At 38.5% G+C, this 24,727-nt stretch overlaps 1 protein-coding gene across 1 annotated transcript; it reads left to right on the top strand.

Annotated features, from left to right (window-relative positions):
- The first annotated feature begins 11,282 nt into the window (after positions 1 to 11,282).
- On the top strand, positions 11,283 to 12,028 carry LOC107763560 (large ribosomal subunit protein uL11). The gene has a single exon (XM_016582047.2). It carries the CDS (start codon positions 11,361 to 11,363, stop codon positions 11,859 to 11,861), a length of 501 nt encoding a protein of 166 aa, XP_016437533.1. The 5' UTR covers positions 11,283 to 11,360; the 3' UTR covers positions 11,862 to 12,028.
- Positions 12,029 to 24,727: the final 12,699 nt, after the last annotated feature.

Consider the following 24,727-nt stretch of genomic DNA (forward strand, 5'->3'; position numbering starts at 1 on the left):
TTCAAGGTCTTATACTGTGTAATGTGACGCGTCATGTATTGGTCTCGGCGCAGTGTTAATGCAAGACGGTAGGGTGATTGCTTACGCGTCCAGACAGTTAAAGGTGCATGAAAAGAATTATCCTGTACATGACCTGGAGTTAGAAGCTATTGTTCATGCCTTAAAAAATTTGGCGGCATTAATTGTACGGTGTCCATTGTGAAATCTACACTGATCACCGGAGTCTACAGTATCTGTTTAAACAGAAGGATCTTAATTTGCGGCAGCGGAGATGGTTAGAGTTGCTTAAGGATTATGATATCACCATTCTCTATCATTCGGGGAAGGCCAATGTGGTGGCCGATGCCTTGAGTCGTAAGACGGAGAGTTTGGGTAGCTTAGCATATTTACCGGTAGCAGAGAGGCCTTTAGCCATGGATGTTCAGGCATTGGCCAACCAGTTTGTTAGATTGGATGTTTCCGAGCCGAGTCGGATTTTGACTTGCGTGGTTTTCTAGTCTTCACTTTATGATCGTATCAGGGAACGTCAGTATGATGACCCCCATCTGCTTGTCCTTAAGGACACAGTTCAGCACAGCGATACCAAGGAAGTCACTATTGGAGATGAAGATGTATTACGGATGCATGGTAGGCTATGTGTGCCTAATGTAGATGGTTTTCGTGAATTGATTCTCCAAGAGGCTGATAATTCGCAGTACTCCATACATCCGGGTGCTGCGAAGATGTAGCAGGACTTGAGGCAATATTATTGGTGGAGGAAGATGAAGAAAGACATAGTGGAGTATGTAGCTCGGTGTCTAAATTGTCAACAAGTGAAATATGAGCATCAACGACCTAGTGGATTGCTTCATAAGTTAGTGATTCCAGAATGGAAATGGGAGAGGATCACTATGGATTTCGTTGTTGGGCTCCCACAGACTCAGCGGAAGTTGGACGCAGTTTGGGTGATTGTGGATAGGCTGACCAAATCAGCTCATTTCATTCCTGTGATTACTACTTACTCTTCAGAGCAGCTGGCTCAGGTATATATTCGCGAGATTGTCAGACTTCACGGTGTACCAGTATCTATCATCTCTGACCGAGGTACACAGTTTACCTCATGGTTTTGGAGGACAGTACAACATGAGTTGGGTACCCGGGTAGAGTTGAGTACAATATTTCACCCTCAGATGGACGGGCAGTCCGAATGCACTATTCAAATACTGGAGGATATGCTTCGTGCGTGTGTGATAGATTTTGGGGGTGCTTGGGATTAGTCCTTACCACTTGCGGAGTTTGCTTACAACAACAGTTACCAGTCAAGCATCCAGATAGCTCCGTATGAGGCCTTGTATGGTAGGCGGTGCCGGTCTCCAGTGGGTTGGTTCGAACCAGGCGAGGCTAGACTTTTTGGTACAGACTTGGTTCAGGATGCCTTGGAAAAGGTTAAGTTGATTCAGGGTCGACTTCGTACAGCCCAATCTAGACAGAAGAGTTATGCGGATCGGAAGGTTCGTGATGTTGCATTCATGGTTGGTGAGCGGGGTATTGCTCCGAGTTTCGCCTATGAAGGGTGTGATGAGGTTCGGGAAGAAGGGCAAGTTGAGCCCTAGGTATATTGAGCCTTTTGAGATTCTTGAGAGAGTTGGAGAGGTGGCTTACAGACTTGTACTACCACCTAGTCTTTCTGCGGTTTATCCGGTATTCCATGTTTCTATGCTTCAGAAATATCACGGCGATCCGTCTCATGTGTTAGACTTCAGTTCGGTTCAGTTGGACAAGGATCTATCTTATGTTGAGGAACCAGTGGCTATTTTAGATAGGCAGGTTCGAAAGCTGAGGTCAAAGAACATTGCTTCTGTAAAGGTTCAGTGGAGGGGTCATCCGGTCGAGGAGGCGACTTGGGAGGCCAAGCTTGATATATGCAGCTGTTATCCACACATATTCACTAGCTCAGGTACTTTTTCTAACTCCGTTCGAGGACGAACGTTTGTTTTAGAGGTGGAGAATGTGATGACCCAAAATATCATCTTTAAATTTAATAATTAATTCTATATTTTAAGACCTCAAAAAGAACTATTTATCATTACTCGACTTGCGTGTGCAGTCCATAAAAATTTTCCGAAAAGTTTTCAGGTGAAAAATGAATTAAAATGTGAATTAGAGCTTTAAAACTCAACTGAGTTGACTTTGGTCAACATTTTGAGCAAAAGGACTCGGATCAGTGTTTTGACAATTTTTGTAGGTCTGTATCATAATTTGGGACTTAGCCGTATTCCTGGAATTAAATTCCGAGGTCCCTAGCCCGAGATATGGAATTTTGATGAAAAATTAAAAGTTTAAGTTCAAATAGTGACCGGATGTCAAATTATGTGCAAACGACCCCAGAATAGAATTTTGATGATTCCAACAGCTCCGTGTGGTGATTTTGGACTTAGGAGCGTGATCGGAATTTTATTTGGAAGTCCGTAGTAGAATTAGGTTTGAAATGCCGAAAGTTGAATTTTTGGGAAGTTTGACCGAGGGGTTGACTTTTTGATATCGGGGTCGAAATCCGATTCTGAAAATTTTCATAACTTAGTTATGCCATTTATGACTTGTGTGCAAAATTTGAAGTCATTCCGAATTGATTTGATGTGTTTCGACACAAGATATAGAATTTAAAAGTTCAAAGTTCATTGATTTTGATTTGAGGTGCGATTCGTCGTTTTGATATTGTTTGATGTAGTTTGAAGGCTCGACTAAGTTCGTATGATATTTTGGTACATGTTGGAATAAGTGGTTAAGGTCCCGAGTGTCTCGGGTGGATTTCGGAAGGTAAACGGAATGGATTTCAGACAAAGAGTGCTGGAAATTTCTGTTGCAGAAATTCCGTGCGTGGAGCCAACTTTGAAAGCTTATATCTCGCAATTCATAAAGAATCAGAAAATGTGCAAAACATGAAAGTTGTAGTCGTATGATTATAGGTTCCATAAAGTTAAACTATGCATTATTTGGACATTTTTACAGAACGTTATGACGGATTGAATGAAGGCTGGTAGAGCAGTTTCGCCAGAAATTCTGATACATGCAGCCGACTTTGGGAGCTTATATTTTGCAATGCATAAGGAATCAGAATAATTGCAAAACACTAAAGTTGTAGTCGGTGGATTTTAGTTTCCAGAAAGTTAAACCATTTATCATTTGGATATTTGTACATAAAGTTATGATCAATTGAAGTAAGACTGCTAGAGCTATTTTTGGTGAACTTTTAGTGACGGAAAATGGACTTTTAGTGACGGATTGGCAGAAACTTAAGAACCAAAAATGGTCATTTCATTCATTTCGTTTTGGATTTTTGGAGCACGGTTCTTGGGCGATTTTCACGAAAAAACATTGGGGTAAGTGTTCCTTATCCTATATTGATTATATTTCATGATTCCATACTCATTTACATCATGAATCCGTGAATTTATGGAAGAAAAATCAATATTTTTGCAAAATCTTCCAAAAATAAAAATATAAGATTTGGAGGTCGAGTTGTTATCGGATTTTGGTAAAATTGGTATGGGTGGACTCGTAATTGAATGGATTGTCTGATTTTATAAGTTTCATCGGATTCCGAGATGTGGGCCCCACGGGCAAATTTTGAGCTAATTTCGGATTTTAATGAAAATATAATATTTTCTTATGAAATTGATTACTATAATTTTTGTTGACTGTATCGAATTAATTATGACTAGATACGAGTCGATCGGAGTCAGAAAAATCGAGGAAAAAACATAATACTTGGTTAAATTGGAGCAAGTCGAGGTAAGTGACTTGTCTACCCTTGTGTGGGGAAAATTTCTCCTAGGATTGGTATTGATGTGATTATTGAAATGTGTTGAAAGTCGTGTGCATGAGGTGATGAGTGTGTACACGGACTAAATTGCGAAAGATTATATTTTTAAATTGTGTAGATCACTGTTGCGCATTTATTAAATTATTTCATCTTGTTATATTCTTCATCATTGATGTGAGATATATACTTCAAATTTGTTTGATCTTTTCTTACTAATTATTTTACATGTTTAGTTGAAACTTGGTTTCTTTTATTCTGTGCATTATTTGAAGGTTGATTTTCTTTAAATTAAATATTATTAATATGAAGTGTTTGACATTTTTAAACTTGATATTGAAGCAACGTAGTAAAGATTTTGAAATATTATTTTCCTAAATTATTTACTCCTGAATATTTTTATACTCATTGTGAGGGAGCCGTGAGCTCTTTATTGTGGAAGAATATTATTGATGAATTATTTTGACATGAGCTGTGAGCTCTTTATTGTGGAAAACTATTATTGATGATTTATTTTGGCATGAGACGTGAGCTCTTTATCGTGGTAAACTGATGATTTATTTTGGCATGAGCCGTGAGCTCTTTATTGTGGAAAAATATTGTTGTTGAATTATTTTGGCAAGTTAAATTATTTAAGCACTTGAGGTGCAAATTGTGATATATTGTGATATTGATACGCATGCGGTGGTATAAGGTCTGGGTGTTGAAACGCATGCGGTGAGATAAGGGTGGCTTGATACGCGTGGCTAGTAGGGAAACTACTAGAAGTCATGCGGTGTGATAAGGGTGGCTAAAACGCGGGATGCTATTTCGGAAAAAATATTTTCTTTAAATAAATTGTGAAGGCTCCCGCGGTGATATAAGGAAATGAGATATTGTGAATGTACTTATGATTTGGGACTACGAGGCGGTACCTCGGGAGTGCCCTTGTTGATATTCATTTATGGCCGTAGTTGCCTTTCATTATTATTGTGATTTTCATAAAGTTGAAGAAAATTCTGTTTTGATTTTCACGAGATATTATTTGCAATTAATTGGTGTCATTAAATGTGACATACTATTTGATTCATTTTCAATGTCATTTTATTTTACTAAATTAATAAACATTTTACCATGCCATTATTATATTCCAGTAGGGCCTCACCTGACCTCGTTACTACTCTACCGAGGTTAGGCTTGGCACTTACTGGGTACCACTGTGGTGTACTCATACTACGCTTCTGCACATCTTTTTGTGCAGATCCAGGCATATTTTACCAGCCTAGACGTCAGTGAGTTACTTGCGCACGGAGACTTCGAGGTATATCTGCCAGCGTCCGCAGACTCCGGAGTCCCCTTCTATCATTTTATGTTGCTTCCTTATATTTTATTTAGACCTTGACATATAGAGACATTGAGAATAAATTCTTAGAAGCTTGTGACTTATTTCTGCCGGGTTGTGGGAGTTGAAATTGTTTGAATTGTAGTTTATTTATTTCAGATATTTATTATTATTCCGCATTGTATGGCTTACCTAGTCTTAGAGACTAGGTGCCATCACGACATCCTACAGAGGGAATTTGGGGTCGTGACATTTATCCATGTGTGATATACGTTAGGAGTGATGTTGTTCAACAACTACCTAAATGTGTACCCTCTCTCAATCAATACACACTAAATAGGCACAGTCAATTGATGGCCATTCAATCAATAACAACAAACACGTAGTTGAACAAGTAGAGAAATCCAAAGGCTCAATTATATAAAAACATAACAAGAATTTATCCTACAAAAGGTTCCATCAAAACTTTAGATAACAAATTAGCTATTCATAATAGTATGCAAAATTACAATACTAGAATTCATAACCAATAATAGAAATAGAGGAAGAAAGAGGGAAAAGCGTGATGTTGAATCCTTCTCCAACTTGCTTCTAGCGTGTTCTTGCCTCCCCAAAGTCTTCTCTCCTTCCAAAGTAGTGTCTCTCCTTCCAAAATCATGTTTTAGGATGTATTTATAACGACTAGGGTTTGTATGGGGCGGATTTCCTTTCTCCTATTTCAGATTGGAAAAGCTGGTTTCTTCTGCTCCGGTCCCGGTCTGGCGAAGTGAACCTCGCTTCGTTGTTCGGGATTTTTCTAGTTTCTTCTGCTCCGGTCACGGTTTGGCAAAGTGAACCTCGCTTCGTTGTCCGGGACTTTTCTCTTCAGCTTTTTTTTCACCAATTTTTCTCCTATTTAATACTTTTCCGCATAACTTTGTTCATACACATAAGAAATACGAAATGAGCATATTTTTACTTCAAAAGCGGTGTAAACTCCTGCAACTCACACAAGAAATAACACACAAACATATTCAAAATATGCACTATTCATCCTTTATCATATATATTCTGTAATCTCAAAGAAATAGAGAAGAAGAAACTCTCAAAACCATAGCCCTCTTTCTTTTATCCGAAAATCCCCTCAAAATAGGAAAATGCTCTCACCTATATAAAGCCTCCTGAAAGTTTTGCCTTCCTCTCCAAGAAATGGATAAAAATCCCTCGTTTTTTTATTTAAATTTTCTTTTAAAATGAATTTCGGATGAATGAAAGGTGTGGATTCTATATTCCCTAATCCGATCGCTCTCATTTACCTAAAATCCGTGCTAAAAAGATTAAAAAAAAACTCGTAAATCACATGGAAGGAATATTCAGGCTGCAAAAATGGTTAAATAGATGACGTGCAAGAAAAGGACAAGAGGGGTGGGGACTAGCGGACTCGACGATCCAACTCGCCCGATCTAGGTGTGTTTTTGGTGAGTTGCGGCGGCAGAGTGGTGTGGAAAAGAGGGGTGCGGCTGGTTTAGGAAAACTAGATTTAGGGTTTGGGGATTAAAAGAGCTTATATATGTTTGAGCAAAAAGATCTGGACCGTAAGATCTAAAGGAAAATGGATGGCCAAGATTCCATCTTCTTTTTATGAAAGGTTGATGGGTTTTCGCGAGTCTTGGCGGATGGAATTGGGTTTGTTTGTGTTGGGCTTAGGTGTTAAATGGAATTAGGCTCAGATAAATTTGAAATTGGGCCTGCGAAAATCCTAAAATTCATTACTCAAAATAAAATTCTTTTTTGTGGAACAAAGACTAAATATTAGTTAATCTTAGTTAAGTAAATAAGCTATTAAAATAAGACTAAATATTAAAATAAATCTATTTTTGTTATTTTTTAAGATTATGCTTAAGATAAAAATAAAGGAAAATAGAGAATAACAATATTAAGATAAATCCCTACAAAAATGCTAGTAACCCTAATTAAATAGAAATAAGAAAAATGAACTTATTTTTGTGTTTTCAAGTTTATGTTTTGAAGTTAAAAATAAAAATAGGCCAAAATTCTATAATAACTCAAGTTATAAAATACTAAGAATACAAAAAATGATTTTAAAATTGTGCGGGTCAAAATTTACGTGCTTACAGCTGCCCCTCTTTTCTTGGAAACACGAAGTATTTTTGAGCAAAGACTTAAGTAATCAACGTAATTAATTTCTGACCCGACACTTATTCAAAGAAAATAAAGATGAATAAAAAGATTGTGACTGAACCCTGTTATCTTAGCTGCCTACATATCCTTGGCTACAAAGGAATCATGCCACGTGAACTTGAAGTAGACTTGAGCTTGAAACCAATTTTGAAGTAAATGCCCTCATTCTCTAGGTGGGTGCTTAATGGAATCGATAAAGACATAATTAATTGAAAATAGATTCTTTTTGGTATATCAACATATCGTAGCAAATGTAACTATGAGATTAGTTGTAATTAATGTTAGTTAATATTTTGGGACTTGTAGTTATGAAAACTTTTCTAAAAGAAAAAGATGAACCCAACAATCAGAGGCCAAACACCATAATGTTCGGGCTTTTTTCACTTTTAGCCCGCGCCAGAAACTATTTATATTCAGCAACTGAAAAAGTGTATAAAATTTATATAATTTTTGTAACATACATAATCTACATATATACAAAAATATACAAAAAATATACTTTTTCGGCTATTATTTTGAGAGCGGCTATATAGTGTTATACAATGTCATTTTTCCATTAAGTTCGACAAAGCATTTATAATTGAAGAATTAACTTACAGAATACGTTGGCAAGGCCCAAATGAGAGAATTATGGTTTTGGCCCAATATACTATTTGAAACTTTATTACCCTCCCTGCTCAAGTTTTAATTTAATTACATAGGCATATACAATTTACTAATTATATACATTTTAGAAATTAAATGAGTATCCCTTTATATTAGGAATTGAATAAGGAATCAATTATATCCCATCTGTATTCTCTCTCCCTCCTGCGCTCTCTCTCTCTCTCTCTCTCTCTCTCTCTCTCTCTCTCTCTCTTCTGCTCTCTCTCTCTCTCTCTCTCTCTCTTCTGCTCTCTCTCTCTGTCTCTCAATCTCTCATTCTCTATTTTTCCTCAATTTTTCTTCCTCTGATGTTCTATATTTTTTATCGTTTCATGTTGTATATGTTTTTAATGGAATTCATCAATGGATTTCAATCGTTTTACTATAGAATTTTTACTTAGCAATTTCCTTTCATGTTGCACAATTGGTGTTCAAATTGAAATTGTTAATCAATAAATTTTGAAAGTGTTTGACTCTCCACCATTGACAGCCATTAAAAAGCTTTGAAACTTTGAATTCAAATTTGGGTTTTCAAAAACCATTATTTGTTTGAATTGGGTGTTGTTGCAAACAATTGAGAATATTGTTTGGAATTTATATCTCAATTTTGAGGGTGTTTCGTGAAGAATAGACTTGATTTGGCTGAATTTCAGATTGAAACTCGAAGAAGAACACATGACATACAATATACTTACGAAATTATAGTAAAGTTGTAGTATAATTGTATGTAAATTGTATTTTGTTATATATATATATTATTTTATTTTTTATTTGAATGTTTTATGAAAGTTGAAAAATAGTTGTATAATATATGAATCGTTGTATAAAATTTGTATTTAAGTTATCAATGCTATCTTTTTACATAAAATTGTTGATATATTTCAAAATTGTATTAAGAGAGAAAGTTTTGATTGAAATTTTAGAGAGGAAGAAACACACACCACATACAAAATATATACAAATCAGATACAAAATATACAAATGACATATTGTATAAAATTTGTATGAAAATTGTATTTAAGTTGTATGATGTTGTAGATGTATTTTAACTGGGTAAAAATCATGTATGAAGGTTGTAGATAAGCTGTAAATAAATGCATGCTGTATAATTAGTTGTATGAAAAATATTTTTAGTATGTATGTTGTTGTAGATATATCAATTTGTATTAAATTTGTACGAAATTTATTTCTAAATGTGTATGTCGTTATACTATCAAATTGTATAATATTAATTGTAAGTACGATGTATCCATTTTAGTGCTGATTTAAATAGGTTTCAGTAATTTGTGATAGATTAAAGCAAATGAGACACCTCTATCAACAATATTACGATCATTTAGCAACTCCATCAAACTCTAATGTATCCCCCTCCTCCTCCCGATCCTATACCCAATAGGACCTTAAGAAGTGATTCTAGAAGACCTTCATATCCATCCCAAAGCCAACAACACTAACTCTCCAAATTTTAAAAGATACTTATGGAAATCATACTTTATAAAAGGGCGAGGATTTTCTAAAAAGGTTTCTGCTTGGATTTGACCATAGAGAGGAAAATTTAAACCAAACTTTTCGCCCGAAAGATGAAAGGAGGGATACCTCCCGCTTTACCTGAAGAAGCAGACGACGAAATATTATTCCAAACGCTTATAGTTTTGATACATATCGCTAACTTTATGTAAAAAGATTGTATTGATAACTTAAATATAAATTTTATACAACGATTCATACATTATACAACTATTTTTCAACTTTCATACAATATTCAAATAAAAAAATATATATAACTACAACATAATACAATTTATATACAATTATACTACAACTTTACTACAATTTCGTAAGTATATTGCAACTTTACTATACTTTCGTAAATATATTGTATGTCATTTTTTCTTCTTCGAGTTTCAATCTGAAATTCAGCCAAAACCAAGTCTAATTTTCACCAAGCGCCCTCAAAATTGAAATATAAACTCAAAACAATATTCCCAATTATTTGCAACAACACCCAATCTAAACAAATAATAATTTTTGAAAACTCAAATTCGAATTCAAAGCTTTATGATAGATTAGTGTTCGAATCTTCAATCCCTATGATCCGGAGGTTACTTCAATAGGTTGATTGACAGAAGACAACTTTTAGGCTTAACTTATTGAGAGAGAAAGACGGCGAGAGAGAGAGAGAGAGAGAGAGAGAGAGAGAGAGAGAGAGAGAGAGAGAGAGAGAGAGAGAGAGAGAGAGAGATGAAGAAAGAAAGAAAAAATGATGAGAGATGCGGCAGTGAGGAAAGAGGAGAGGAGAGAAAAAAGGGAAATGATGTAACTAAACTCCTAATTTAAGGCACTAATAATGGATTGTATACAATTTTAAGTAATCTTTGTTTAGGGTGGGTAATATACAAAACTAAGACAATTTTGGTAAATAAGTTTCAAATATTGTATAGGAAGGAAAAAATATAAAAATTGCATGGGGCGCCCTATTTGGTCGCCCCCTTTTAACTTATACCCAAGTTTTTCCGTTTGCATCCGCACCTATTTTTTTGTTAAAAGTATTTTAAAAAGACGATTTTGCCCTTCAGGACTATTGATAAAACTGTAGACTGCAGGACATCACTTAAGCATGTTTTGGCATGAAGTTTTAGAAAATGAACAAATAACTTAAGCATGTTTAGTCTGAAGTTTTAGCAAATGAACTAAATAACTTAAGCATATTTAGTCTGAAGTTTTAGCAAATGAACTAAATAACTTCAGCATGTTTTGTCTGAAATTTTAGCAAATGAACTAAATAACTTCATCATGTTTAGACTGAAATTTTGGATAAAACTCATGACAAAACTGTTAACTGCAGGATAAATAACTTCAGCATGCATTAGCATGAAGTTTTAGCTTCAATGTAAAACAACTTCAGCTCCCTTGTAATTGGCTGAAGTTTTACACCATCTCACATGCTAATGAATAACCCCTGGTACTGTAAAACAACATCATCTCCAAACGTTAGCATGTTGCTACGTTTATCAGGGCTTGTTTTACAGTATGCTAATGCGAATGAGGTCATCTCCAAAGTAGCATGCTAATGCTAATACTATCAGGGGTGCAATTTTCATATTATTACGGATTTTTTGTCAACTGGCTACCAAATCAATAATTTTTAAAAGTATAATACATGTTAAAATGTGGCACAAATATAGGGTACGACTGCAAATCCCTCGAAAAAAATACCTAAATGTTATTGTGAAGTGGTTTGGCCCAAGTTTTGTTATACATACATCAGGCCCATAAAGGGCATCTAAGACATTTCATCGGTATCTTTGCAAAAACCCTACTTTTATATCTTCTATTTCGTCTCACTCGCCACTCCCTCTACAGAGCACACCCGGAACCTTAACCCTAGCTCATTCCAACTCCGTCGCTGCCAAAATGCCGCCCAAGTTCGATCCATCTCAGGTGGTCGAGGTTTTCGTCCGAGTTACCGGCGGTGAAGTCGGAGCTGCGAGTTCACTCGCTCCAAAAATCGGTCCGCTCGGTCTCTCCCCTAAAAAAATCGGTGAAGACATCGCAAAGGAAACCGCCAAGGACTGGAAGGGTCTCCGAGTCACTGTAAAACTAACCGTCCAAAACCGTCAAGCTAAAGTCTCCGTCGTTCCCTCCGCTGCCGCACTCGTCATCAAGGCGTTGAAGGAGCCGGAACGTGACCGTAAGAAGACCAAAAACATTAAGCATAACGGTAACATCTCGCTCGATGACGTCATCGAGATCGCTAAGGTGATGAAGCCAAGATCGATGGCGAAGGATTTGAGTGGAACAGTGAAGGAGATTTTGGGCACGTGTGTATCAGTTGGTTGTACGGTAGATGGGAAGGATCCTAAGGATTTGCAGCAAGAGATTGATGATGGTGATGTCGAGATTCCTCTCGATTGAATGCGAATTATCAACTGATGGTAATATTATGTTAATTTTATGTTATTTTGTTTTGAGGATGTCATCTTGAGGATCATTTTGATATAACTATGACATTCTGGAATTTTATATTTGGAAATGTAGTTTGGATTTGCTTTTTCTCGATGAAGTGCTTTAGCATTGCTTTATGCGTTTTGCTGAATTTACTGTTTTTTAATTAGTATAAATTGGTTACTTGGAAATTGTTGTTTGGATACTGTTTAGGGCAAATATTCATAATTAATAATGTTGATTTATCTCATTGCATCCACAGACTTCAGCTTTGTGTTTGTTTCTGAACTGTTGGGGATAAATTTCAGGAAACCTAGAGCACATTGACAAGTACTGAAGAGCTTTGCGTTTGTACATTTTTGTGTGCAAATAAACTGTTACGAAGTTCATTTAGTAAACCCATTGGGTGCATCTGTGCACTCTTAAAAAAATTGGTATATTTGCGTTTTCCATTTACCCATCATATATTGTGGGCGAAGACTGAACTTTCGGCGGTATTTCTCTATCTTGATGACCACTTGAACCCTAATAAATTATTGTAATTTACTATCTTGATCATAAAAATTATTGTAGTTTACTCTAGTTTTTTCTCTTTCACTAATCATAATATTTTTTCCTGTCTATGTGTTGTGTTTACCCATAAAAAAAATTGGTTTTCTCTAAACTGCTAGTACATTTTGGTTCAGTCAGTCCTCAAAATCCATTTGCAGCTGAATGTTACAGAACTGCGTTGATGGCATAAGTGCCTTGTTCTAAAGGTTTACACATCGTTGTTCTCGTTCAGCAGTAGCAGAACTATAAATTAAAGAATTGTGGTGCTCCATCCGCAGAAATGCTCCAAACCCACTTGGTCGAGGTGTAAAATTTAGTAAAGATTAGTCCTTTACAACCGCTATTCAGTTTCCTCGTTAAATGATGCGGTTACAAATTGTTGTGACTTTTATAAATTGAATTATAAGGGAATCATAAGCAAAAAAAAAAGGGAACATGGATTCTGAGGGAGACATTTGAGTGTTAAATTCTGAAGTATTCCTATGTCAACTGTCAAGTGTGAAGTCTTAACCATTACATTTCCCGGAACGCACTACAGTGTAAAGAGAGTAAACCGATTATGATAAAATTGTTTACGAAATATACTAGTATATAATTGGGTGGAACGCACTACAGTGTAAAGAGAGTAAACCGATTATGATAAAATTGTTTACGAAATATACTAGTATATAATTGGGTGAAAGAATTGCTTTGTAGATGATCAGATGGATTCACCCTTCCCAGAGCCTTCTATAAGTTAACATAGGGGTGAACATGTAAGGCCTCGTAAAATTCCACTTAAAACTCGGGTTTCATCGCGGTATAGACTTTTTGGGTTTAACATCGCGTTGGGGACTTGAAGAAAATTTTTGGCAGAGTAGGGTGTTTTTGTGGTCCATTTTGCGATCGCAGAATTGATTTGCGGGCCGCAGATCCGCCGTAGAGTGAAGCAGGGAACTAGGCATATTTGGGATGATATTTTGCGGTCAATTGTGCGGTCGCATATTCGTTTCGTGGGCCGCACATTTGTCGTCGAATCCAACATAAGAAATTTTGGAAGGAGGTCCTGCGGTCCATTATGCGACCACAGAACTTGTTTGCGGACTGCAGACCTATCGCAGATCCAACCCGAACAACCCAGTTTTGGGATCCTTTTCTGCGGTCCCCTTTGCGGGCTGCATACTTGTTTTGCGGTCCGGTCTACGATCGCAGACCTGATTTCGTAGAGTCTAAGTTTGAAAATTTTTACCCGATCCCATTTTCATAAAAATAACTTGTGGGTTATTTTGGCTGGTCCTAACTGATATTTAAAGAGGGGGAGTGGTCTAGAGTGAGAGAGGAAGTTCCTAAGGTTATTGTTTACCAATCCTTGCTCAAGTCTTGAAAAATTCACAAGAAAAAGTCACAAAGTCTTCATCCAAGAGGTAAGGTTCCATATCCTAGTCTTTAATTTCGAGTTTAGGGTAGAAGATGGATAATGAGGAGTGTAATTCTTAGATGTGGGGGTGTTATCTATGCATGCATGTACCAACAAAGTTATAGGAAGGTGATTGAGCTAGAAAATGGTAGATATTGGGTTGGGGATGAAGGAATCTACCATAGGAGGACCTTGAAACCTTAATGCACATCTAGTTTTTATAAAATACTCAAATGGGCTGGAACTATGAACTTCTTCCTAATTTGTGTTCAATTTTGCTATATCTCTAAATAGATCGAAGTGGCTAAGAATTTCGGAATATCGTAGTAATTTAAAAAGCTCGAGGCTAGGTATGTTGGCTAAACATATCTCTTAGAATTGAACCCCATAATATCCTTGTAAGTCCCGAGTTGTTTATTATAAATTGATTATTCCGAATAAGCCCTCTGTCAAAAGATATGTGTTCAATATGTATTTCAAATGTTCTTGTTATGTTATGTTCTATTTAAAAATATGCTTGAAGCATGTGTTGCATGTCTAAATGTTATAACTTCAAGTCGTGATTCAAATGAAAGCTATTATGCCAAATTGTGTAAGAGGGGTTGTTGTTCTGATGGTAGGACAAGATGGGTTGCTCTGATGGTAAGTAACATCCACTTCCAACCAAGAGGTTGTGAGTTCGAGTCACCCAAGAGCAAGGTGGGGAGTTCTTGGAGGGAAGGATGCTGAGGTCTATTGGAAACAGCCTCTCTACCTCATGGTAGGGGTAAGGTCTGCGTATACACTATCCTCCCCAGACCCCATTAGTGAGATTATACTGGGTTGTTGTTGTTGTTGTTGTGTAAGAAGTCTCAATGTGTTTAACATTCTTATTTGCTCATATGTGGACTTAAAGTCTTGAATAGAAATGCTTTGTTGTTGATGATCTGTGATGATATTTGAAAGTGAAAGAGATGAACATGAAATATGAAATACGACCAACGTGCCAAGAGTGACATTGTGTTATGGCCATTGGTGCCATTGGAATGGATGATATATAAAAGATAATGAAATGAGTTGTCAATCCTTTAAATAAATAAATATCATGGGAGTATCGTTAGTCATCGAGGAAGGGTAGGTTGAAATAACCTAACCCCGAAAATACACGTGGCGATGTAGGAGTGAATTGTGATTGTACCCTTTAATGGGATACGATTGATGTGATATGAATATTCCCCTTAATTGGGATGAGATTATTGATAGAAAAGGATGATGTCGATCCGCACGACATTGTGGTGAGATGGCCTAGACGATCGGGTCGTGATCGGACGCCATGCCGCACACATGATGGAGATTGTGCTACTAAGATCTCCCAACCTAAAATATGGAAATTTACTTGAAAACTTATCTTGTTCCTAACTTGATGTTTTGGTATTGTTTGAGACTCCCATTGATTTTATGATTATCCTTCCTTGTGTTATCATTCCTTCTATTGAGAGGGTGTTTAGTTATTCATACTAGTACTATTCCATATGTACTAACGTCACTTTTGCCGGGAGATCTGCATCTTTAATGGATGCAGATGGTTCCACGGCAGGCGACTTTGATCATTGATAGTGATACACCCTCTTCTCAGTTGACTTGGTGAGCCCCACTTCATATCAGAGTCATATATCTTTTCTTCCTTGTGTATTATGTTTGTAGGTATAGCTAGGGCCTTGTTGCCGACACTTTCATCGTACTCTTTTGTATCTATTAGAGACTCCGTAGACATAGTGTGGGTGGTATATTGGTGTTGGGGAAGTCAAGCTAGTAATGTTGTATTTGTATCACACGTACGCTTCAAACTATGAGAATGTTTGTATTTTGAACTTTATAAATGATGTAACTAATGATAAGGAATTGATGTTGTTCACATGATCCTCCTCATTGTCTAATTAATGAAATTGATCTTTCCTTTAGTCACGAGTGAATTCGGTTAGAAGATATTGTACAAGCTTACTCAGCCGGGTTATCTCGGTTGAGCGCTCGCGCTCCCCGAGGTCGGGGCGTGACAAGCTTGGTATCAGAGCCTAAGGTTTTAAAGTATCCTAGGATGTCTCGGAGCTGTGTCTAGTAGAGTCCTTCTTATCGGTGTGTTGTCGACCACATCTATAAGTTGGAGACTAAATGGACATTTAGGAATAACACCCTTCTCTGATGTTCTAGATCGTGCGATAAAGCTGATTGTAAGATTGTTCCTCCTCTAACTCGTGCATTGCTATAATTTTTAGTACATGGCACCTAGGAAGAAAGCAAGAATTTGCCCACTATGGAGGCTAGAGTGCGCCGGTTTGTGCAGGGCCTTAGCCCCTTCGTTATCAATGAGGCCGCTACAACTGCCTTGAATTCTGATATGAACTATGTGAAGATGGTGGCATTTGCTCTAGCTATAGAGAACCGTAAATTGAAGAATAGAATGGAGCGAGAGAGTAGCAGTAAGGCCCGGTCCGCAGGCAACTTTGGAGGTTCTTTGGGTGGTGGTGGTGGTAGGTCAATATTCAGGGGAGGGTCATCAAGGCCATCCTAGTCTTTTGCTCAATCTTCAGTCAGTGCACCGCCATCAGGGCCCAGTCAACATCAGTGGAGTCGTTTTAGGCCCGGTCAGGGCAATAGGGGATCCTACTAGCAGGGTCGGCCTGGCGGGAGATTCCAGTAGTAGCGGAGGCCCCAATGCCCTAGGTGTGGAAAGATGCACTTGTGAATCTGCTACATGAACCTACCCATATGCTATGGGTGCGGATTGAGGGGTCAAATTCAGAGGGATTGCCGTTCGTCCCGCCAGGATGTGGACAGGGGTACGACACAACCAGCTAGTTCTGCAGCTACTACATCCGCAACACCTCCTCCACCTCGAGGCACTCCAGCACTCGCAGGGGGTGGTACAGAAAGTTCGGGAGGACCCAACCGTTTTTATGCTATGAAGGTCGCTAGAGTTCAGAGGCTTCTTTAGATGTTGTCACATGTAGATTAACTGTCTAATCTCATGATGTGTATGCTCTTATTGATCCCAGTTTCACTTTGTCCTATGCCAATCCTTATGTTGATATGGATTTTGGGATAGAACCGGAACATCTTAATGAGCCGTTCTCTGTATCTACTCCGGTTGGTGAGTCTATTGTGGCCGCGCTGGTTTATAGGGATTATGTTGTCACGGTGCGTGGTCGGGACACTATGGCCGATCTCATTGATTTGGGGATGGTTGATTTTGACGTAATAATGGGGATGAACTGACTTTATTCATGTTTTGCTAAGCTTGACTGTCGAACCCGAACCATTAGGTTTGAATTTCCAAATGAGTCAGTGATTGAATGGAATGAGGATGATGTGGTGCCGAATGGTAGGTTTATTTCTTACCTTAAGGCCGCGAAAATGATTAACAAGGGGTGTATTTACCGTTTGGTCCGGGTTACGGACACCGATGTTGAGAAAACTACACTTGAGTCCGTGCCGGTTGTGAGTGAATTTTCGGAGGTCTTTCCGGATGAGCTCCCCGGGATTCCACTAGATAGGGAGATTGATTTTGGGACAGCCAGGCACACAACATATATCTATTCCACCCTACAGAATGACACCGACAGAATTGAAGGAGCTAAATGAACAATTGAAAGATTTGTTAGAGAAAGGTTTCGTTCGGCCAAGTGTGTCGCCTTGGGGCACACCGGTTCTCTTTGTAAGAAAAAAGGATGGGTCACTAAGAATGTGTATTGACTATCGACAGCTTAACAAGGTCACAATTAAAAATAAGTACCCACGACCAAAGATAATTGTTTTGTTTGATCAATTGTATGGTGTTAAGTACTTCTTCAAGATTGATTTAAGATCCGGGTATCACCAATTGAAGATTAAGGAGCAGGATATTCCGAAAACAACTTTTAGGACCCGGTATGAGCACTTTGAATTTCTGGTAATGCCTTTTGGGCTAACAAATGCCCCCGCAGCTTTCATGAATCTTATGAATCGAGTCTTCAAGCCTTTTCTTGACTCCTTCATGATAGTGTTTATTGATGATATCCTTGTACATTCACGAAGTCGAGAGGACCATGCCGATCATCTCAGGACAGTTCTACAGACTCTATATCAGCACAAGTTGTATGCAAAGTTTTCGAAATGTGAGTTTTGGCTTGAATCTGTCACGTTCTTGGGTCATGTCGTCTCCAAAGAAGGAATTAAGGTTGATCCTCAGAAGATTTCAGTTGTGAAGAATTGGCCTAGATCTACAACTCCAACAGAGATTCGCAGTTTCTTAGGCTTAGTGGGGTATTAAAGGAAATTTGTAGAGGAGTTCTCTACTCTTTCCTCTCTGTTGACTAAATTGACACAGAAGGTGGTTAAGGTTCCAATGGTCAGATGCTTGTGAAAGAAGCTTCCAAGAGTTGAAATCAAGATTGACTACGACACCGGTGTTGACTCTACCAGAGGGTACATATGAGTTTGTGGTATATTGTGATGCTTCAAGGACCAGACTTGGGTGTGTATTAATGCAACATGGCAAGGTGATAGCTCATGCTTCTAGGCAACTCAAGAATCATGAAAAGAATTATCCAACATATGGCTTAGAGCTTGCGACAGTGGTATTTGCATTGAAGATTTGGCGTCATTATTTGTATGGGGTCCATGTGGATATATATTTACGGACCATAAGAGCCTTCAATATATTTTCAAACAGAAGGAATTGAATCTTAGGCAGAGAAGATGGCTTGAGTTACTCAAGGATTACGACATCGATATCCTATAGCATCCGGGGAAGGCTAATGTTGTGGCGGATGCTCTTAGCCGAAAATCTATGGGCAGTTTGGCTCACTTGGAGTCATATCAAAGGTCGTTGGCCAAGGAGGTTCATCGGTTGTCTAGTGTGGGAGTTCGTCTTGCGGATTCTAGTGAAGGAGGGGTGATTGTGCAAAATAGGGACGAATCATCACTTGTGGTGGAGGTGAAGGAGAAGTAATACAACGATCCATTGTTGATACAATTGAAGGAGGGGATTCATAAACATAAGACCATGGCCTTTTCTCTTGCCATGGATGATGGTACACTAAGGTACCAAAGGCGACTATGTAATCCAAATGTAGATGGTCTCCAGGAAAGAATCATGATCGAGACTCACACTTCTAGGTATTAAATGCACCCGGGCTCTACAAAGATGTATCATGATCTTAAGGAAGTCCACTAGTGGAATGATATGAAGAGGAATGTAGCGGACTTTGTGGCTAGATGTCCAAATTGTCAGCAAGTGATGGCCGGGCACCAAAGGCCCGATGGGTTGGCACAGAACATAGAAATTCTAATGTGGAAGTGGGAGATGATCAATATGGACTTTGTGGTGGGACTACCTCGCACGCCTCGTAAGTATGACTCGTTTTGGGCAATTGTGGATCGACTCACCAAATCATCTCACTTCTTACCTGTTAAGGCTACCGACACAACAGAACAATATGCTCAGTTGTATATCAAAGAAATAGTTAGGTTGCATGGCACTCCGATTTCTATTATCTCAGATCGAGAGCACAGTTCACGGCTAATTTTTGGAAGAAATTTCAGCAAGGTTTGGATACTTAGGTGAATCTTAGTACAACCTTTCACCCGCAGACTAACGGGCAAGCAGAGCGGACTATTCAGACGCCTGAGGATATGTTGCGCGCTTGTGTTCTTGACTTCAAGGGTAGCTGGGATGATCATTTGTCACTCATAGAATTTGCCTACAATAATAATTATCATGCTAACATTCAGATGGCATCGCTTGAGGCTTTATATGGTAGGAGATGTAGATCTCCCATTGGATGGTTTGAGATTGGGGAAGCAGAGTTGATAGGGTCAGACCTCGTGCATCAGGCTATGAAGAAGGTTAAGATCATTACAGAACGATTGAAAACTGCTCAAAGTCGTCAAAAGTCTTATTCGGATGTGTGTCGCAGGGATTTGGAGTTTAAAGAGGATGATTGGGTATTCTTGAAGGTTTCCCCCAAGAAGGGTATAATGCGGTATGGTAAGAAAGGGAAGTTGAGTTCGAGGTATGTCGGATCGTATAGAGTAATTCATAGTCGCGTGGCTTACAAGATTGAACTACCTCCAAAGATGTCTTTAGTGCACCTAGTGTTCCATGTATCCATGTTGAAGAAGGTGGTTGGAGATCCATCACTTATTGTTCCAGTTGAGGCTATTGAGGTTAACGAGGAATTGACTTATGTAGAAATCCCAGTTGCCATTCTTGATAGGCAAGTCCGTAAGCTGAGAAATAAAGAAATTGCCTCCGTGAAAGTACTATGGCGAAACCAACAGATTGAAGAGGCCACCTGGGAAGCCGAGGAAGAGATGAGGAAGAAGTACCCTCATTTATTTGAATAGCTATGTAATCGATTCTATGAAATTGTTCTCTTTGAATTATGTATCATTTGTACAGTTGATGTTAAGGGTGTTCCTTTTTGGTAATATACTGCTCGTGAGGCCACGTTTGGTATTGTTTTTATGTTATGTTGCGTCGTTGGTTCATGTATATGTTGTTAGGGTTGGTTTCTGGGATTCTCTGACAGGTGGATATGCCCAGTTACAGAGGAAACTCTGGCAAAATTTGAGGAGTTTGTCAAAATTTGGAACTGCTGGTGTGTGAAATAGCAGCTGAGTCACATTGGTTTCTAATGACGAATTTTGACCCTCATTCGAGGACGAATGATATTAAGCAAGGGAGGATGTAAAGCCGCATAAAAGTTTACCTAAAACCTGGGGTTTCGCCGCGGTACAAACCTTTTGTGTTGAACAACGCATTGGGGAGTTGGAATTTTTTTTTGGCAGAGTAGGGCGTTTCTGCGGTCCATTCTGCGGTCACAAAACTGATCTGCGGACCGCAGATCTGCCGCAGAGTGAAGCAGGGAACTCGGCAAATTTGGGATGATATTTTGCGGTCAATTGTACGACCGCATAATCGTTTCGTGGGTCGCACATTCATTGAAGAAGCCAACATGAGAAATTTCGGAAGGAGGCTCTGTGGTCCATTATGCGACCGTAGACCGTAAACCTGTCGCATACCCAACCTGAACAACCCAGTTTTGGGACCCTTTTCTGTGGTCCCATTTGCAGGCCGCATACCTGTTTTGCGGTTCGGTCTGCGACCGTAGGACCCGACTTCGTAGAGTCTAAGTTTGAAAATTTTCACTCGATCCCATTTTCATAAAAACAACTTGTGGGTTATTTTTGCTGGTCCTAACTGATATTTAGAGATGAGGAGTGATCTAGAGTGAGAGGAGAAGTTCCTAAGCTTATTGTTTACCGATCCTTGCTCAAGTCTTTAAGAACTCACAAGAAAAAGTCACAAAGTCTTTATCCAAGAGGTAAGGTTCCATACCCTAGTCTTTAATTTCGAGTTTGGGGTAGAAGATGGATAATGGGGAGTGTAATTCTTAGATGTAGGGGTCTTATCTATGCATGCATGTACCAACAAAGTTGGAGGAAGGTTGTTGAGTTAGAAAAGGGTAGATATTGGGTTGGGCATGAAGGAATCCACCATAGGAGGACCTTAAAACCTTAATGCATACCTAATATTTGATAATACTCAAATGAGCTGGAACTATGAACTCCATCCTAATTTGTGTTCAATTTTGCTATATCTCTAAAGAGATCAAAGTGGCTAAGAATTTCGGAACATTATAGTAATGTAAAAAGCTCGAGGCGTGGTAAGACGGCCTAGCCGGCCGAGTCGTGATCGGGCGTCATGTCGCACACATGGTGGTGATTGTTCTTGAGATTACGATTGAAACAATGATTGAGATTTAGGTAATGATTGTGATTGTGGTTGATATCTTTGGGTGAGACGGTCTAGTTGATCGGGTCGTGATCGGACTCCGTGCTAAAATCACGGTGGTATATCGGTGCTAAGATCTCCCAACCTAAAATATGAAAATTTACTTGAAAACTTGTCTTGGTCCTAACTTGATGTTTTGGTATTGTTTGAGGTTCCAATTGATTTTATGATTGTCCTTCCTTGTGTTATCATTCGTTCTATCGAGAGAACTTTTAGCTATACATACTAGTGTTATTCGACAGTACTAACATCCCTTTTGCTGGGGCGCTGCATCTTTAATGGATGCAGGTGGTTCCACAGCAGGCAGCTTTGATCATTGATAGCGGTACACCCTCTTCCTAGCTCACTCGGTAGTCCCAATTCATATCGGGGTCGTATATCTTTTGTTCCTTGTTCATGTTTTGAGGTATAGCCGGAGCTTTGTTACTAGCACTATCATTGTACTCTTTTTTATCTATTAGAGGCTCCGTAGATATAGTGTGGGTTGTGTATTGGTGTTGGGGATGTCAAGCTAGTAATGTTGTATTTGTATCACACGTTCCGCTTCAAACTATGAGAGTGTATGTATTTTGAACTTTATAAATGATGTAACTAATGATAAGGAGTTGGTGTTGTTCATATGATCCTCCCCATTGTCGAATTAATGAAATCATTTTATATTGTTCATGGGTAAGATTGGATATAAGGCATTAAGTAGGCTTGTTCGACCGGGTTATCTCGATTGAGCGCCGGTCGCGCTCCCCGAGGTCGGGGCGTGACAAACTTGGTATCAGAGCCTAATGTCTTAAAATATCCTTTTAAGGATATCTAGGCTTCTTAGAGTATTTGCACATTTTCTCATTCCCGTTCATATTCTTTTGATTCAAATTTCGCTCTTGCTGTATGACAAAGCAGTCAACTTCTTTAAACTTAAACATTTCAAGAGCGGCTATTCTCTCTGTTTGATGGAGGGCCGCTAGGAACACCTGTTGCTATGTCGGCTAGTTTAACGGGCTGCTTCGTATCATCCCTTCTCAGCCCCTTTAATTGAGGGTGATTGACACAAAAGGGCTTCTTCAGGCGGTCTTAGCGGAATGTCCCAAAAATGGCGATATTTAAAAATGATTCCGGACCTGCACAAGCTTTTCAGAGGTTTTTCTGTGGGATTAAATTTTTTTTTGTCAAAGTTTACCGGATTGTCATATTTTTGTTTTTCAGGATTTCTTTACCAATCGGATAGAGTTGATACTATTATTACGCTGTCTACCTGTTAAATTGTTCATTAGCCTAGTCTACCAGATTATCATACTTTTGCTCTTTAGGAATTTCTCTACTGGGTCGGTAGAGTTGATGTTATATTTTGTCTACCTATCTGTTAAGTTGTTCATCGAAGTCTACTGGATTATTATTTTTTTTGGTTGTTTTAATAAAGTGTTCTTCGAATTTGCAACTTAAATTTCGATCAAACCACCCCAAATCTACTCCAAAATGATCTCAAATTTGAAACAAAGCTTCCAAATACCAACACAAACAATCCCCAATCACCATTTTAGTCGAATAACACCAAATCAAAAAAGACCCACTTTGTCTTCTTCTACATTTTCTAAGGTCCAACAATAGAGTTTTTAGATTTTTATAGTAAATCACTAAAATATGTGTCAGAACTAAAATTTAAGCACAAATTATCAACATTCTAACGATTTTAATAATAATCTATTCTTTAAATTTTTACCATCAAACAAGAATTTCAAGTTTTAAAAATTAAATAACTACTGTGTTCAAGTAGAAAAAAATGAATTGTTTTAGTGGTGAGCACTTTTCATTTCCAACCAAGAGGTTGTGAGTTCGAGTCACCCCAAGAGCAATGTGGGGAGTTTTTGGAGGGAGGGAGCCGAGGGTCTATCGGAAACAGCCTCTCTACCCCAGGGTAGGGGTAAGGTCTGCGTACACACTACCCTCTCCAGACTCCACTAGTGAGATTATACCGGATTGTTGTTGTTGTTATACTGTGTTCAAGTAGAAAAAAAAGATATACTAAGACCATAAAAAATGAGGATATTCAGCTCATGGGAGGTGACGCCGCGCTAATTTTTGTTTAATTGAAGATGGTGGCATTGTATTCGCGTCACTATCGCTAATCACAATTTGCTTCAAGTAGCTACTGAATCACCATTATTATTTTATTACTTGCCTATCGCTACGTGCTTCATTTCTAAGGGGTAGAATATCTAAGTCCTTTTAGGCATCTCGAGATGACCATTCTTTTCTTGGATAGTTCAGGTGCTCATTATGGTACGTTCTTGTTTTAATAGTTGTGCTTCATTAGGTATCTAAGATTAGACTTACCCAATAAGCTTATGATTTATCAAGATTTGAATGTGGCATTGACTCTGTATACGGATGAAACCGAACCCGTGGGATACCTCGATTTCCGATGAAGTGAACGGAGCAAGAAACGTAAAGGCAAGGAGCCCCTTGATCCGGGTCCGAGCAAAACACCTGCCCTCGGAGTATCGAGGCCATGACACCCAGGCTGGTTCGAACCCCAAAAGCATCGGAGAGCATTGCCAGATAATCGAGCACGACCAACAAAAGGACGTGATGCCCGCGACCGGCCGGATATCATAGCATGGATCTCGGCATATATCGGCAGAGAACATATGATTAGTTAAACAAAAGATTTTTACCTTTTATAGTATTTAAGGTAAAACTCCCCTACTATATAAATGTGGGTCTGATTATTCATTAGGGACATTATAACACGCACAACAAGGCAATATACTCTTATTTTCTCTGTTATTCAAAGCTCTCACTTCTGTTCATCAATTCATCAGTAACATGAGCCCGGGTTCGAAGGCATGCATTCTATTAAGCAGTTACTAAGTCCGGGATCACCTCTCTTGATTGGTTTGATAATTTATCGCGTCCTTTATATGTTTAATCTAACGCAATCCACGTATCCTTAAAACCACTTACAAATTTAATTGTTATCCGTTTTTTTAGGGTAAGCAGTTTGGCGCCCACTGTGGGGCTAAGGATAATAGTGGCAATTTGGTATAAATTTCCGTAACACACTCTATTTTACACTTGTTCTTT

This window comes from Nicotiana tabacum, chromosome 22, assembly GCF_000715075.1.
Source record: "Nicotiana tabacum cultivar K326 chromosome 22, ASM71507v2, whole genome shotgun sequence".
In the NCBI taxonomy this organism is placed as follows: Eukaryota; Viridiplantae; Streptophyta; class Magnoliopsida; order Solanales; family Solanaceae; genus Nicotiana; species Nicotiana tabacum.

What these genes read in the sequence shown, in the direction of transcription:
- LOC107763560 (XM_016582047.2), top strand. Translation starts at nt 11,361, where the DNA reads ATGCCGCCCAAGTTCGATCCATCTCAGGTGGTCGAGGTTTTCGTCCGA.